Source organism: Carassius auratus, unplaced genomic scaffold (genome assembly GCF_003368295.1).
Source record: "Carassius auratus strain Wakin unplaced genomic scaffold, ASM336829v1 scaf_tig00217103, whole genome shotgun sequence".
In the NCBI taxonomy this organism is placed as follows: Eukaryota; Metazoa; Chordata; class Actinopteri; order Cypriniformes; family Cyprinidae; genus Carassius; species Carassius auratus.
This window is the reverse complement of record NW_020528895.1, coordinates 640001-657363: the sequence shown is the minus strand read 5'-3', so window position 1 is coordinate 657363 and position 17363 is coordinate 640001. Positions and strand designations below refer to the sequence as shown.

General features: G+C 36.6%; 1 protein-coding gene and 1 long non-coding RNA gene across 7 annotated transcripts in view; both read left to right on the top strand.

Annotated features, from left to right (window-relative positions):
- The first annotated feature begins 6430 nt into the window (after nt 1–6430).
- On the top strand, nt 6431–8278 carry LOC113100022 (uncharacterized). Of its 3 annotated transcripts, none has more exons than XR_003289557.1 (3): nt 6431–6521; nt 6834–6931; nt 7111–7753. It is a non-coding gene; the product is annotated as an uncharacterized LOC113100022 (long non-coding RNA). The 3 variants fall into 3 exon arrangements; XR_003289556.1 differs by having other exon boundaries at nt 6834–7010; XR_003289558.1 differs by lacking the exon at nt 6431–6521 and adding an exon at nt 7919–8278 and having other exon boundaries at nt 6540–7010; nt 7111–7751.
- Nucleotides 8279–9267: 989 nt separating this feature from the next.
- LOC113100008 (NLR family CARD domain-containing protein 3-like) overlaps nt 9268–17363 on the top strand; it is a 33845-nt gene continuing 25749 nt past the window's right edge. The window contains exons 1-6 of one of the 4 annotated variants that reach the window (XM_026264882.1): nt 9268–9431; nt 9757–9823; nt 10200–10307; nt 10425–10485; nt 10928–11120; nt 11294–13055. In XM_026264882.1, coding sequence (XP_026120667.1) covers nt 9765–9823; nt 10200–10307; nt 10425–10485; nt 10928–11120; nt 11294–13055 — 2183 coding nt within the window. In that variant the 5' untranslated portion in view covers nt 9268–9431; nt 9757–9764. Of the gene's footprint in view, nt 9432–9692; nt 9824–10199; nt 10308–10424; nt 10486–10635; nt 10805–10927; nt 11121–11293; nt 13056–17363 lie in introns of those variants that run through there. The other 3 variants (XM_026264883.1, XM_026264884.1, XM_026264885.1) reach the window with 3 other exon arrangements.

Here is a 17363-nt window from a genome sequence, read left to right as displayed (position 1 = left end):
ACAAAGTCCAGAAGTTACACAGATCAGCACCAATACCATCCAGATGATTCCAGACACAGCAATGGACCTGTCAAAAACAAAACACAAACCGAACCAGAGTACAATACTGAGCCAGATAACACAGAACATACTGCTGAAGACACAACAGAATAATCTTACAATAAAATGATTACTTGCAGATTCAGTACCTTTGGAGCAAAAACGATTGTGAAGTGGTGGTTGCTGTTGTACCATCAGCAGCAAAAAGGCTAGGTGCACCCTCCATCACTCAGAGTTCAAAACTCTGCAACCTCACAAGTGGCTCATGGGAGAGGCAAGAATATTCATGAGCTATTAGCATTTCAAACTTGCATGATATAAATTGCCAAAGCACACCAGTAATATTGTACATATCTGAAAAGCTGAACTGTTACTTTTGTGTAATAAAGGCATGTTTTGCTGTATTTCTTATTTAAATGTGCTTTTTCATTAAGGTAATAGAATGTACTTGCAAACCTTATTAAATAAAATGGGAAAAGATGGTACCATTTACCTCATGATCATTTTTCTGCTGGTGTGATTCTGTCTGGAAACCGAGATGATGTGTGTCAGCGGAGTCTGCGAAAGGTATTTCTATTGTTGTACATTGAAGATATGAAACCATGTTTAAAAATATTTAATAATGTTACAATTCTACATTTCAGGTGGACTATGGAAAATATCAAGCACTTATCAGTTTCATAAATGTACATGGAAACCACTGGAAGTTTTTGGTGAAAGCTTTTCAAAATAGTCCTTCTTCATAAGTTATGTTGATCAAAGCTGAACTGTAGTTTTAAATAGTGTTTTTTTTTTTTTCTAGTATCTACATGCATCTTCCAGTAAAGTTTTCCTTATAGATCCACAAGGAATTGATGAGAAGGAGGACTCTAAGCAAGCTGCAGTCAGATTTCGGTAAAAACAAAACTGCTAAAATAAAAGCATTATGGCCAGATCTAGTTACTCTTAATTACTTTAACTGTATTACCCCTAACTGTCATATATTTATTTGTCATACAAGTCAATACTTTCAAAATGAGGTTCGTTCGCCATAGCAAAAAAGAGTGGATGGACATTAAGTGGAGAGGGGCCACAATTACGCACACAAGGCAGCAGGATTCACATAGCTGTGGAGTACTTGTCATGCAGGTATTTTCTGCTCAAATGGTAAGCATTAAAGTTGAGACACTAAATATAATTATTTCCTTCATTTCACTACAACTATTGTTCAAAAATGGCAAAGGAGGTTTGTCTCTAGTTTCCCAAAAGTTCCATCCCAGTTGGACATCAATACTTCTGTGACCAATATGGAGGCTCTACGTAGGAAGATGGCTGAGGAAATCCTGACAGCCTCAGGTGCCTGAAATGAAGAGGAACAATATGACATCACACTCGTATTGTCTTCTATATCTCTGTTACTATATTGATATCTATGCACTTGTTAGTGTTCAGAAAGGATGCCTGTTGTGGTTTATGCGCTTTGACACAACCCCTTGGAGGTGGTCCAACAACTGACTGGGTAAGTACTTAAAAAAAATCATAAAACAAATATCTATCTATCTATCTATCTATCTATCTATCTATCTATCTATCTATCTATTTATCTATCTATCTATCTATCTATCTATCTATATGTGTGTGTGTTTTTAGATTGAATGTAACGTATGCAAACGCTGGATCCATGTGGTATGCCTTAACATGACTCCTGCTGTGTTTGAGAATGTGAAACATAGGAACTGGGCTTGTCATCTGTGTAATTAATTATGTTAGAACCAACATTTTTTCATTATCATTTCTTATTATTTAAATGCTTTGCATAGAGAAAAAAAACAATACCCATTTGGTTACATTCTTTTCCACTTGTAAATACTAAAAAAAAGATTAAAAGTGGTTTGTGTCTAAATCTTTTCTCTGTATTGACATCTATACATACTCTGTATTTGAAATTATTCTGCAAGCTACATTAGGATTTAAGTAAATTATTTTAAGTTATTCTAATAAAGCGTTTCTTTATTTTGTTGTTCATGTATTTTTGTAGATAACTGGTATATTAATAGTTTGCCAGTTCTTATGTAAATGAAAAACTCTACGTATACAGGTTGCTCCACATTATGAAGCAAGTCAGATTTCTCATGAAATATGTTGAGGAACAAAGATCTTTGAAACAGTGCTATGTGACTGAATGTAGATTATCAAACTGATCTTTGAGTGTTTTACAAGACACAAGAACACAGGGTTAAGGAAGGTATCTGTACAAAAAATATATACATGAAATTATTAAAAAGGACACTGTTTGACAACTGTAACTTGCTTATTAATGTGATACAATCTGTTTAAGGTTTTGCATTTACCTAAGAAGACCTGGCAAACAATTTAGCAAACATGAGATTGAGATTGATAGCAGATATCTAACATGTATAACAAACACAACAGGTTATTTGATAAAAGACAAATTTGATTAGATATTTTAATTAAACCCTATTGCTATCACTTGCATAATAATTTGTAACTCAGTGTATGCCCACACTGCGTAAATTGCTGTGATATCGCAGGATCACAAAGTTAGCACCATTTCAGACATCAGTCCACTCCAGCAGCCTCCATTTTAGGATTTTTTTAATAATTGAAAATAATTGTAATCAAATATTTATAAGGTTTGAAATGTATTTGGTGAAAGACACTGGACAGATATGTGATCCGTTATCTCCTGAAGACAAAATGGAAAACCCACAGGCCTGCTAACATTTTCACAATGCGCTATTGGGAGGTAGTAAATAATTAACTAAGGACTCGTGTAACGTTAGCCACCAGAGATAATGAAAGCAGAATGCTGCACTTTTATATTTGGACACATTTTGCAAGTTGAGCAATTTGCATGGAGACCATGTTTAAATATGAGCTCAGTTTATAGGTTCACCACGCAGTCAGGTTATAATTATTCTATTATTTAACGTCCTCCAGACAGCATTTTAGGTTTCGTCAGGGACTAAGGACGTCTCTTATTTAGATATTCAACCGTAGCAAGTCCAATGCACTAACTAATATATTAAGTAAACCCAACACACGTCAATATTAATATCAGTTCACACGCAGGCTTTTTAACGTTAGTTGTAGTGGGTGACAGACCAACAGGCTATGTATTAAACAAGCTAAGCTAGGTTAGTTAACCTTATAAGCGCTAATAGACAATACATGGGATATCATCCTTTTTTGTCAATTATTCATTTATGAATGATTCAGCATCATATGTATTAAAGAGAAATAATCACTTCATTCGAGGTTTTAAGTGGAAAAATAGCCTCGACAGCCTACTTACACAACTACTGAAGCACTCTGTTCTCTCCCACCAAACCAACGGACTCGTGTGTAATGACCATAGGTAAAGCGGGAAAGCAGGCAGTGAACCAAACATCTGAGGCAAGGGAGGGAGGAGTCAAAACGGTTCTAACCTTAAAACGTTGTTTTTTTTTTTTTTTATATGCTGTTTTACTACTATTATTTACAATACGCAAGTTGATTTGTAATGGTAATTGACAGTTTTAAGGGGGACATACTATACAGAACATATAAATTAGATTTACGGTTTAATTACCATCTATGATTTAACTACAAATTGTCTTCACATTTTATTATAAATGACCTTAATCTACAGGAACCATATTGGATAACCTGCTGTTATCAGTTAAATTATCATGTCTGCTATGACCGTTATTGCCTGGCTACTTCAGTAGGCCTATTGATGTTTTCCTTCAAAAGCGCTACTGCGGAGGAAAGGAAGATTCCTATGGATAACCCTAAATATCTGTATCAACCACTGATCTATAATATAGATAGATCAGTGGTATCAACACATTTGAATGGCTATGCACATTGTTGGTTTTGACATTTCATCAGAATATTAACATTCTCTAGTTTCCAGGTCTGAAAATAGTGATGTGTGACATTGTATTAATCTATGTTAAAGAGGGTAGGCTATAAAACATTTAATTTTTGTTTCTGTTTTGTTAATGAGGTGTTTGTGGACAAACTGATTTAACATTTGTGTAGAAGACAACATAACACTGCTTTTTATTTTTAAGTTAAAAGGTGAAATTACACCAGAGGTGCTCCACTGCACCTGGAGGGCCACTGTCCTTCAGATTTTTGTTCCAATCCCAATTAAACACACCTGAATCAGATAATTATGCATGTAAACTGCCTGGCATGGGTGTTGACGTGTGTTGGTGCTAAACTATGCAGGAGAGTGGCCTTTCAGGACAGAGTCTGGACACCCCTTAATTAGATCCATCATTAGAGTAACAAAAGCTGCATTTTGTTTAGTGTGTTGTTATTCAGTAATCCTATGACTTGCAGCTACATATTGTCAGTTCATAGGATTCTATCCTTGATCAGTTACTAAATTGAACAACAACAAAAAAAGTATTACAGTCTTCTAAAGCAAAACTACATTAATAAGAGTGAAATGAAAGTTTGTTTTATGGATACTCATTTGTATTAATGTGGAGGCCTATAATTGCTAATGTGTATACATACAGAACTTCAGCTATAAATGAATCCTCAAAAAAGAAGTTAATAAATTCATACCTTTGAGCGGTGTTAGAATAGAAGGAATGTGGCATTTAATTACACTTCTTAATCATATATCATTTCATTAAACAGTAGCCTGTATAAGGTTTAGAAAAATGCTTAGCCTACCATTATCTTCTGGTGCTGCATATGGTTTTGCAGAGAGCATTGTAGTCAATTAACATCAGATGTTTTAAGCAATGCAATTAAAAGGACACCAAGCTCAGATTCCTCCTCCAATGAAGTTAGAGCTTGTTGTGCAACATCACCAGTGATTGGTGTATTACAGATTAAAAACGGACATCCATGAGTTACACCTAAAGTCTGTTTGATCACAATTATAAATATGAGATTATTGCTAACCATATTGTATTGTATTTTTACAGTGACCAAAATTATTAAAAGAGGGGCGTTTTGATTAAAATAATGCTAAGCTACATAATTGTAAATAATTTAAAATAATTACATCGTTCCGTAGCCTATTCCACTAATTCCTGAATTAACTTGTTTGTGACCAGAACAAATCCTTATTTTTAATTTTTACTTTCTTACTTTAAAGAAAACAAAATGTATTGTATCACTACCCCTAATGCAAAACATGGGTCTAAAATTAAACATATTCATTTCCTACTTAATTTCATAATTCTCTTGGCTTTGTTTTTTTCTTGTCTTTGTGTGTGTGTGTGTGTGTGTGTGTGTGTGTGAAAAATCAGAAATTTCAGCATTTAGTAGTAGCCTACCTGATCAATAAATTCCATGATTATTCAAAATATATGTTTTCAGTGAACATAATTTAATAATTTACAAAGGTTTTAAAACACATGTTTAAAGTTTAAACACATGGGTCAAAAACGACCTATTCATGCAAGTGTGTCAATTTAGATAATATTTACTATTTTTGCCTTATTTAACACTTGAAATAGTATATGCATATTTGCCACTTTTTCAAGCATAGGCCTATACATATCACTGAGAACCGTTAGTACGGAAATGGAACTGGTAGCGTCGGCCCCGGAGAGCCACAGTCCTGCAATGTTTTGCTTCTTGCTCCAAGTTGTGAATAATCGTTCATAATAATATGATAACAACTAGGCAACACTTCTTCCACTAACGTTATACTGTCTGATAATGATGTTGATAATAATAATCATCATCATCATAATAATAATAATAATCATAATAAGGCCTATCTCCATTCGAAAAAGCGCACCTGAATTTAATACACCCTCATCATTGCTGCCTCTATATAGCGCCTTCCCCAAGGTAATTCTAACCGCTCTCTTTCCCGTGCAACCTAGCAGCTATAAAGTTAACAACCAGAAGTTTTCGCATTGTTGTGGATGATATACTTCTCACCTGTAGCGGATGATGAGGAATCGTTTTTTTTTTTTTTTTTTTTTTCATTTAGAGGTAATTGGTGATCATTTCATCAAAACCCTCCAAAGGTTTCCATATAAATTCGGGAAACTGAAGTTTCCTAAGTTCAGCTGAAATGTTTCCCAAACATGATGCCAACTGAATAATGATTGAGAAGGTAAATGCTGCTTTGGCAGAATTAAAATAATTATTGTTGCTTCATTTGAACTAAGCCTAATGGAGGTTGTAAGAGGTCTTTTTGCCGGCTATGCAACAGCGACCACTTCACACTCCTTTTTGGACCAAAGGTAGGGCTATATGAACTTCTAGTAATCATTTTATTGTAAGAAATGTGAAATTGCATTGAAATTATTTGTATAAATGTATATTAATATGATGTACTACCTCTTCTGTTGTGTCTTCAGCAGTATGTTCTGTGTTATCTGGCTCAGTATTGTACTCTGGTTCGGGTTTGTGTCTTGTTTTTGACAGGTCCATTGCTGTGTCTGGAATCATCTGGATGGTATTGGTGCTGATCTGTGTAACTTCTGGACTTTGTGATGGCTGTGGCAGTACTTCAGGTGGGTCAAAGTATTTAGTTTTATGTCTGTCCTTGTCCTTTCTTGATGTTTTCTGTGCCCATTCTTCTTTCTGGCTGAAGAACTTTTCTTTAGGTTCTGGATCACGGTAAGGCAGTAACAGATTGTTGTTAATTATGTGTTCTTTGTATCTGCCTTGGAGAGATCCATACATGTTCTGTATGAAGTCAGCAGGACGCAGGTACTTCTTCTTTTTAAGGATGCTGTGTTTAACAATCCAAAACCACTGTTCCACATGACAGTTACTTTCCCTTGTTTTGGATTGTTGGCTGACTGTAGCTGTGCTGATTTCAGAAAACCGGCTAAGATCCCCAAGAAGAACTCCACTCCACAGCGGGAAGATACTCATGTAGTTGTTCATGAGGAAGTCGATGAGCTCTGGACAGAAAAAGGTATTTTTTCCCCCTGTCTTGCTACTGAAGTGGAGGCTCTTGGCTCTGTTCAAAACTGCAGTGAACAGTGATGTAAATGGTGATCTGCCACACACTGAAGTTACATTTTCATCTGTTTCTGTTGCCTCTGGTATCGTTTGTGCCTCATAAAGGTTAATTGTGCTCTTCATTATTTTTAGATCCAGGGCAGTTTTGGCTGCATTCACCACGTCGGTCTCCTCTTCTGATGTGAGAAGAACAGCCATATCTTCAAATACAGCTGTTGCCTCTTCTAGATGTGTGCTGTTTAACAACAAGGCAAAGCAGTAGGTGGCATACTCCTTTAAAGCCTTGTTGTCAGTCTTTCTTGAAAATGCCTGACACACTGCCTTAACAATATGTGAAGAGCAAAGATGTAAGACTGTAAATTGAAGATCACCACTGTTTGCCTTGTTCAAAACAATGCGGTGGGCTCGTTGTAAATACAGCAAAATGCTTTCTTTGTTGAATGCCAGAAGGACACTTGAAATTAGTCCCCAACTGAAGTCCGTCTCCACTTGATGGACATGGCATGATGTTATTTGACCAAGAGCCCTTAATGTTTCCATCAGCCTGGTATTGGTGCTGATGTGTTTCTGGACTTGTGATGGCTGTGGCAGGTCTTTAGGTGGGTCAAAGTATTAGGTCTTATGTTTGTCCTGTTTTCTTGCCCAAGCCCATTCTTCTTTCTGGCTTTTCTTTAGGTTCTGGATCACGGTAAGGCAGTAACAGATTGTGGTTAAGTGTTTAATATGCCTCGGTGGGATCCATACATATTCTGTATGAAGTCAACAGGACACAGGTCCCCCCTTTTTTTTTTTTTTTTTTTTTTTTACAAAAAGGTTACTCCGTTTAACAATCCAAAACCACTGCTCCACATGACGGTCTCATGAAGATGCTCATGTAGTTGTTCATGAGGAAATCGATGAGCTCTGGACAGAATTTTTTTTTTTTTTTTTTTTGTTACAGGTGTGGAGGCTGGTGGCCCTTTCCAAAACTGCAGTAATTGTTGATGTAATGGTGATCAGCTTGATGTACCTGGCATGATTGTCATTTGGACAAGGGTCAAAGTGTGAACCACCTCAGGAAGGGATGGGGGTTTTATTGTTATTAGCATTGATGTCAACACGAGCCAACAGCCACATTTTAATTGGTGGACATGAATTTGATTTTAAATAAGAATCATTTGGAATGTTTTTTTTTTTTATTGAATGAACTTTTATCAAAATAGTATTTTTAAATCTAATTTTAATGAGTTTGAGTATCGTTTTTATTAAGCTGAACTGACCGCATTTTAATGTTGTAACATGCATTTTTAACTTAAGCACATTATGTAGCCTAGTGCTCTTTGCCAAGTCATCTGAAATGAGGACATTAAAACAAAAAAAACTTAAACATCCCAATTCCTGGAAGCACAAGAGCATAGTAGAGCACTCTCTTGAGTTACTGTGAATTTGGGAAACCATACTATTGGCTGCAATCTATGCAAACTGTGACTGTTGGTTTTTATGTGTTTGGGGTTGTGATTAATTGATTACATGCCCAGCAAATGGGACTCAGTGGATGGATTTGTGAGGGACCATAATTTCATTTTTATTGAATTTTAAATCCCTTTCCATTTCACTTTCCACCTAATCCACCAAAATCACCTTCAATCTCATTTAATTTTAAATCCTCCTATCACAGGCCAGGAGTGCGTTTCCCAAAAGCAGGTAGCTAGGTTACATTCTGCTCAGTTGGTAACAATGGAACTTGCCAGCATTGTTACTTTTGGGAAACTCACCCCAGAATGCCCTGTGAAATCCTCTTTCGGTTCCTCCTTCCTAATCCAGACTTGATTTATTGAGATTTTTATTTATTTTTTTACATCATTTTAAATGAGTACTGTAACATTTTATTTTAATTTATTTGTCTTATCTGCTTTAATGTTTTTCCTATTGAGTGGTAATTACTGAATGATTGATTTTAGAGTTTTTATTTTAGTCCCTTGCTTTTATTGTGATTCTTATCTGTTGTGATCTAAAGCACTTTTGTATATATATATATCAGTTTTAAGGATTCTAATGAGTGAATTTAATAACTAGTGATGAAAATAATAACTGCACATGTTTGTAAAGAAGCTTGTAAATTAATTGATCTATCAAATGCTGTTGTCACGTGACAAAAGACAAAATACTAGTCAGTTAAAGAGTAATTTCTGTTTCCCAGTGAGAACCAATTGAGTGATTCATTGTATTTGAGGTAACTGACATTTAACTAATAATTCAATTATTTGTGGTGTCTGTGAAGGAAATCAATTCATGGGTTATAACTTTGAATATTAAATACTGATATTAAATTCTAAGAGTAGATTTTAAACACTTTATGGTTAGTTTTTGACTCTTAAACTCCTCCTTGTCAGGTGACTCATGAAAGTGAAACTATTACAGCGGGTCTGTTTTGTCGTATGAGGAAGTGAACTACATTAAGAGAGAAAAACACAGTGAGTATCACGATTTAACAATCATCTTTGATAGCTAAAATCAATCCTGACTGGTTTAAAGTGAAGTACAATAATAAGCAGTGTCAGATATTTGTTTAAATGACATTAGGAGATAAAACACAGAGTCTGTAAATCGTCACATTACACTTTTACTTTCATTTTAACACAGTGTTTGTCTGAATTAGTTATGCTCTTTGTTTATAATTTGATTCTGTCTAAATGTGAAGAATACACTTTTCAAGTCAGTACTGATGTCTGACTACTGAGATTGATTAATCTCTGATTCATAACTGACTCTGTGATCAACATCTGGATCTGCTTTTAGATGAAACCATGGCCTCCAGAATGAATCTCTCTGAAGAACATGACACACAGATAAAGACAGTCAAGAGGTGAGAAAACCTGAAATGTTTCACATTTTTAATGTTCAGAAACAATAGGTGAGATATTATGAGTCTCATATTTACTGTAGCTGTGGTGTGTTATGGATATTGTCACCAGCTGTCTCTGTTGCTGCTGGATGTGTCTGTGTCTTTATCTATATGTGTGTATTGGTCCATTTTATTCTGTAATATATGAATGAAAAGAGCACATGGGGCAGATTCCTTTTATTCATAGAAAAATAATAATTTAATATTTTAACTCTCAAGTCACAACAGACTCCTCAAGTGAAAGATGAACATTAAAGGGAGATTGAAACAGTGAATGTGTTTCTGTCAGAGCAGAGTGAGATTTACAGAAACAGTTTGTATTTCTGTTATATTTCAGTCTGTGTCAGAATGAATCTCCTGAACCCAGCTGTGTGTCCATCAAGAGTGACCAGTCAATGGGTCATCCACTTGATTTCAGCTCGGGAGACACATCTGCTGATCTGAGGTGCTGTTTAGTTTACTGTATCAGAAATATATATGATATTCATTATATTCTTTAATTTACTAATGTGTATGCATTACTACATGTTTACAAAAATATTCAATATTTGTTTAACTACAGTCAAAAACATAAAGGACCGCAATCACATACAGCAAAGAAGAAATTAGACTCCATTTTTAAGGTTGGTTTTGTGTGTGTGTGTGTGTGTGTGTGTGTGTATCCATCCAAGACAATAATCCTCTGGAAAAAGTGTTAAGAAATGGTGAAAATCCTCTCTGTTATAGTCTTATTTACTTTCGTCTACACACGTAAGATAAGTTGTAAGCCACTATAAAGCAGATCAATGTCCACTAAAGTAGAGAAGATGAATCCATATGTAACCTGACTGCTGCACAAAGATGAACATCAATCTAACAAACAGCCAATCCAGTCAAACTCTCTCTTTTAACCTCAGTATCTGTAGACGCTGATGTTTGAGCATACAGTGAAGTTATTAGCAGGTCTGATATAATTCAGTGATGTTTATTAATATTCATGCTTTAACTCTTGTGTATTGATCCTTTGGTTCACCTTCTCTGTGACTGAATGCAGGTTTATTGTTTGAATATTTACTATGATTTCAGGAGCTTGAGCACAAAATCATCTCTGAGTTAAAAAGCTTTAAGAGACTACTGAGTCCAGATTACCCAGAATGCTCTGAAAGAGACCGTTCTGATGATGAGGGTCATAACAGAGTCAGAGAGGGTCTTCTGAAGATCACACTGCTCCTCCTGAGGAAGATGAACCAGACAGACCTCGCTGACACACTACAGACCAGTAAGAGCTCTGGATCAGCAGATTATAGCCTGTGTTTTTATTATCATCCTTCTGTCTTCAGTCACTAATGTTCCTGAATGTCACCACACAATCTAATATCTAACATATCAAACCTAACAATACATTTCTAATATATTGCTCTGTCAATAACAAAAATTATTTCCTTTGCTCAGAACTGATGTCTGTGTATCAACAAAAACTCAGATCCAGACTACAGGATAAATATCAGAGACTCAGTGAAGGACTGTCCAATCATGGAGACTCAACACGTCTGAATGAGATCTACACAGAGCTCTACATCACAGAGGGAGGCAGTGGAGAGGTCAATAATGAACATGAGGTGAGACAGATTGAGACAGTGTCCAGGAGACCAGAGACACAGGAGACACCAATCAACTGCAATGACATATTTAAACCCTCACCTGGACAAGACAAACCCATCAGAACTGTGCTGACTAAAGGAGTCGCTGGAATTGGAAAAACAGTCTCTGTGCAGAAGTTCATTCTGGACTGGACTGAAGGAAAAGCCAATCAGGACGTTCATTTCATATTTCCACTTCCTTTCAGGGAACTGAACTTGATACAGAAACATCTCAGTCTTGTGGATCTTCTAAACCACCTTCACACAGAAACCAAAGAATTAAAGTCAGCAGATTATGAGGACTACAAAGTCATGTTCATATTTGATGGTCTGGATGAGTGTCGACTGCGTCTAGATTTCCAAAACAGTCGGAGCTTGTCTGATGTGACAGAATCAGCTTCAGTGGATGTGCTGCTGACCAACCTCATCAAGGGGAACCTACTTCCTTCTGCTCTCCTCTGGATCACCTCTCGACCAGCAGCAGCCAATCAGATCCCTCCTGAGTGTGTCCACCAGGTCACAGAGGTACGAGGATTCAACGACCCTCAGAAGGAGGAATATTTCAGGAAGAGAATAAATGATCCGAGTCTGGCTGAGAGAATCGTCACACACATCCGATCATCAAGAAGTCTGTTCATCATGTGTCACATCCCAGTCTTCTGCTGGATTTCAGCCGCTGTTCTGGAGAGGATGATGGGTAAAGCAGAGAGTGCAGAGATCCCCAAGACTCTCACACAGATGTTCACACACTTCCTGATCTTTCAGACCAAACTGAAGACACAGAAGTATGATGGGAAATATGAAATCAATCCTGATCAGGCTAGAAAGACTATTCTGTCTCTAGGAAAACTGGCTTTTGAACAGCTGGAAAAAGGGAACCTGATCTTCTATGAGGAGGACCTGAAAGAGAGCGGCATTGATGTCAGAGAAGTGTCCGTGTACTCAGGAGTTTGTACCCAGATCTTCAGAGAGGAGTCTGGACTGCAGCTGGGGAAGGTGTTCAGCTTTGTTCATCTGAGTATTCAGGAGTTTCTTGCTGCTTTATTCAAGCTGCTGTCATTTTCTGAACAAAACACAGGACTGAAGAATGTGTTCAGGTCACCAATGATCAGTTTACTGGAGAGAGAAGTGGACAAGGCCTTACAGAGTGAGAACGGACACTGGGATCTTTTCCTCCGATTCCTTCTCGGTCTCTCTCTAGAGTCTAATCAGACTCTCTTACAAGGTCTCCTGAGAAAGACAGTAAGCAGCTCTGATATCAATCAGGAAACAGCTGAATACATCAAAAAGAAGATCAGGGAGAATCCCTCTCCAGAGAAATCCATCAATCTGTTCCACTGTCTGAATGAACTGAATGATCGTTCACTAGAGCAGGAAGTACAAACATACCTGAGCAGGACAGATGACTTTCGTCTCTCTGGAGTCTCTCTGTCTGCTGCTCAGTGGTCGGCTCTGGTGTTTGTGCTGTTGAACTCAGAAGAAGATCTGGATGAGTTTAAACTGAGTAAATATGATCGATCAGAAAAATGTCTTCTGAGGCTGCTGCCAGTGATCAAAGCATCTAGAAAGATTAAGTGAGTATTTTACAGTGTCTTTGTTTTATTTACTTTATTTTATACAGTAGGTCTGTGTTTCTCTTCACTGTTTCTGTATTTTTTGAGCTCTTTCTTATTTGACACACTCAGCTAACATCACAGATCGCTCTACTAATGATCTGATGAGTTGAATCAAGTGTGTTTGATAAGAGAGATTCATCCAAACTCTGCAAAGTTGAGGTGTCTTCAGGAACAGGGTTGTGTCTCTGATTTTACAAATATTGGATTGAGATCATCAGTATCATAATCCAGTTCAATTAAATTATTAGAGAATGTTTCTTAGTAAAACTGAGGAAAAAGGAAAATATATTTAGTCAAAGCCACTTGAAGAACAACAGATGCATGTAATCACGTGACAGTCATTTATGGTAATGCAATTTTACTCTTTTTTTTATTTTTTATTTATTTTTTTCTCCAGAAAAAAAATGTAAAAAATATAAATATATTAACATGGATAAGGCTATCTTGTATAGTTTCATGACCAGTGGTGGTCAGTTACGGAGTAGTTTTAACTTCGTTACTGTACTTAAGTTAATTTTTCAAGTATCTGTTCTTTCCTGGAGTAGTTTGTTTTGAGTAACTTTGACTCGATCATGATTCTAGACTCTCTCTCCTCGAGGTCCGGACCTGGGTAAATTTTTAATGTTCGAAAATACAGTTTGTTCTCCGATTGACTAATTTGCTGCTAAAATCCTCATATGAATGTCTTCTTGTATAATTCATGATGTTTAGCGGCCGTTGTGATCGCTGCGAGACGCTTCCGAAGTGAACGATGTCTTCAGAGCAGTGTTGTCAGATCTCGCGAGACAAATAAGCAACCGGGCCTGTGAAAACAAGCCCAAAACAAGCGACTTTTTTCCTGAGGAGCCCGCCTAGGTTCTGGGAAGACAAAAATAAATAAACTGTGTGCACGGTTTTACAATCCGTGGGGACCGATTTTAAAATGTGGGTACAGATTGTCACTTTACATCCATGTGGACAGATTGGTAAACTGGGAGTTAAACCACCTTTTAACACTATTTAACATTAGAAAACTGATGGGATATCAAATATAGACTGATGTACAGAGTACATTATATACACAGTAAACAGCTGATAATTAAAATTTGCACACACAAATGAATATCATCCTGAATTCACAAATTCTTTATTTATTATTGCATAATAAAAACTCTCCTACAGTCCATTCAGTCACCATCTGTCGCAACTCGCGCACATTTATTTAAAGTTAACGTCACTCACGACGTTTTCCTAACCAGAAAAAAAACAGGTGGCCCTGCTCTGCCTCTGATTGGCTAGTACTCGTTGCCATCTGGATCAGAGTCAATTAGAAGCAGGATGTGGGTGGGAAAAAGCTCTGATGTCTCCTGTGTGTATGGGAAAAGGGGAGGGACAGAGAGAACAGGCTAGACAAACTCCTATGTTTAAATAACATATAGAAAATATCTGCTTGACAACTTATTATGGAGCTGGGATCAAACCCAAAATAAGCAACTACTCTTTAGAAACAAGCCCAAAAAAATGTGACCAGCGACTACCAATATTTGTAAGCGATTTTGCACAAAAACAAGCCCAAAGTCGCTTATAATAAGCAGACTTGGCAACACTGCTTCAGAGAGTTGTGAGTGAGCAAGAGCGGATCCAGACCAGATCCATCTATTGTAAGCATTTTTTGACTTGTTTTACCACTAAATGTAACGCTTTAGAAAGTTAATAAAGTAGGAAGTTAGTATAAGTAGCCTCTGTGAACAAGGTTCCCTCGCTCAATCCCAAATGCAAGATGAAAGATATTATTTGACTTTTTTAATCTACACCACTGCTTTTACTTCTCTACATTTAAAAAAAAAAACATATTTTTATTCCTTATAATATATCACGTGCTCTGAGACGCAGAAGCGGTGTCTGATTCAAGCGGTGAACTGATTCTTTTCAATGAACCTTTTAAATCGGTTCTCAAATGGCACCAAACGATTCATTCAGGAATTAGAATGATTCGATTGCTGCTGTTCTCGAGTCGACAACTCACTGATTCAAATGAACCGTTTAGTGCGAGTCTCCAGTGAACTGAATTCACAAGTAAGAACCGGGAGATCTTGTGAGCGCGCGACTGATGCTGCTAAAAGTAAGTTATTAATGTCAAATTATGGGATTAATTATTGAAACTGAAAATTATATTTAGGTCAAAACTGTCAGTTGTTTATGATCTAAATCTGCTGTAAAGAGTGATCTATTCAAGTCCACTGAAATGCGTGAAGTCAGACACATCCATCAGTGTCACTCATGTTTTAGGTAAAAAAAAAAAAAAAAACCAACACGAAACATTAAAATAACACAAATGAACGACAACAGCTTTATTAGCCCTATGTGACGTCTGTTTTCATATTGTTTATCAACAGTATACATTTTTTATTGTTTGGATTAACTAGCCGAGTAGACAGATATGAATGTTTCTTCATAACAAACTGAAAATAAGTAAATATTGTTAGCTGATGCTAACTGTCTAGCTAACAAGCTTGCTGGTGCTTAGTTGAGGTAATCTTTAGATATAAAGTCCAAGTATTTTTATTGAACCATCTAGATATATTAGACCTGGGGGAAAAGACAGGATGTGGTGTTCAGAACATGGTAACTACAGTCAGTGGTTAAATTGGCTTTTGTAGGGAAGGGGAGCCCTTATTTACGTCACCCTTAAAGATCGTGCCATAAAATGACTTAATGTGTTTTACACCAAAGGGTCTATTTTTACAGTACAATGCATTATGAAACAACCCGAACAACACTTGTTCAGACGTGTGACGTGTGCAGACATAACAGTTTACACTTTAAATACATCACATTTACTTATTCACATACTACAATTCATGTATTCATCAGCTTCCAAATAGGAGTAAATGCAGGCTCCTCTGGTTTATGCTGTCTTTGTCTACAGACAGCACGGTCTGCTGACCTCCTTGTCATCACACACTTCCTAACAAACTGAGTTGGGTTACACATCTCTAGTGGTGGACCCACTAACTTTACCAACATCAAAGAGGACACATTGACAATCTTCAGCTGATTTCTCAGTGGTGTAATAATAATATTCATCGCTGAAAATCCCCTTTCACATTCAGCTGTGCTCACAGCCAGTGTATCTACTGTGTGTTTTAATTTCAGAAGACCCTCTTTAATTGCCATGTTTGGGTTTTCCTTGTGGTCCCTGAAACCTTGTTTGACACTACAGTAGTTCATTGGCAGACTATCACACAGCTGCCTCAATTCTTGTTCTCCATACAGCTGTGGCACTGGAGAGGGCCAGGTGTCAGGGGACAACACATTTATTTGATCAAAAAGCTCCAGCTCATGCTCTGGGACCATCCTGGACTGCATGCTACAACTGAGTGCATGAACAAACTTTTCCTGATTGATTTTTATGATTAAACCACATTAAGCTTTTCCCTCACAACAGGCTCTAATGAAGCAGACACATGTAATGTCAGATAACATTGTAACAACGTCGAATTGTAAGACGCGTCAGGCTGTTCAGTCACTGAGAGACGACCTTCTGACTAATGTTTGTGTAATGCTAGATAGGCCTATATATAACCCCCATTTAGCATTGAATGTTTTGATGTTCATTTTGAATTAGTCAGATGTTAGATAATTATATACTTTTTAAATATTTTATTTGTAAATATCAAATTGGTGTAAAAAAATCTGAACATTTTAGTAACTAAGCAGGATTGTATTAGGTTTAGTGACAACAATTTATATTGTTTACACGGTGCATTTTCTGATAATGTGTCCTAAAAAAAAATTGTATGATTTCAGTTCAGTTCAGTGCTTGTGATTTGATTCAATATTGACTCAATTGGATAAATATTAGGTTAGCCTACACAAGATAGGCATTCATTTTTCTCAAGGCAAAAAATAGACATAATGTGTTTTTTTATTTATTATAACTGTATTTAACATTATTCATTAGCTAGAGATCATCCGTTCACGTGACGCTATAGGGATCTATATTTACAAGCGCCAAAACTGTATTTATTGCTTGAATTTCTAAATAAAATTGACAGAATCTGAGAGATGAGATTATTTTTTGGTGTTGAAGGAGACTGAGCTGAGCTCAGGCCCAATTTAACCTATGACTCCAGTAATTATCAAAGTGTGAAGTGATGCCCTCTGGGGGCGTTTGGCCAGGGCTGTTTTTACACCACAGACAAGGTTTGAAAGGAAACAACAATCATTATTATTATATTATTATAATTATATTTTCCTTAAAATGTTCCCCCTAACTTCAGGCCT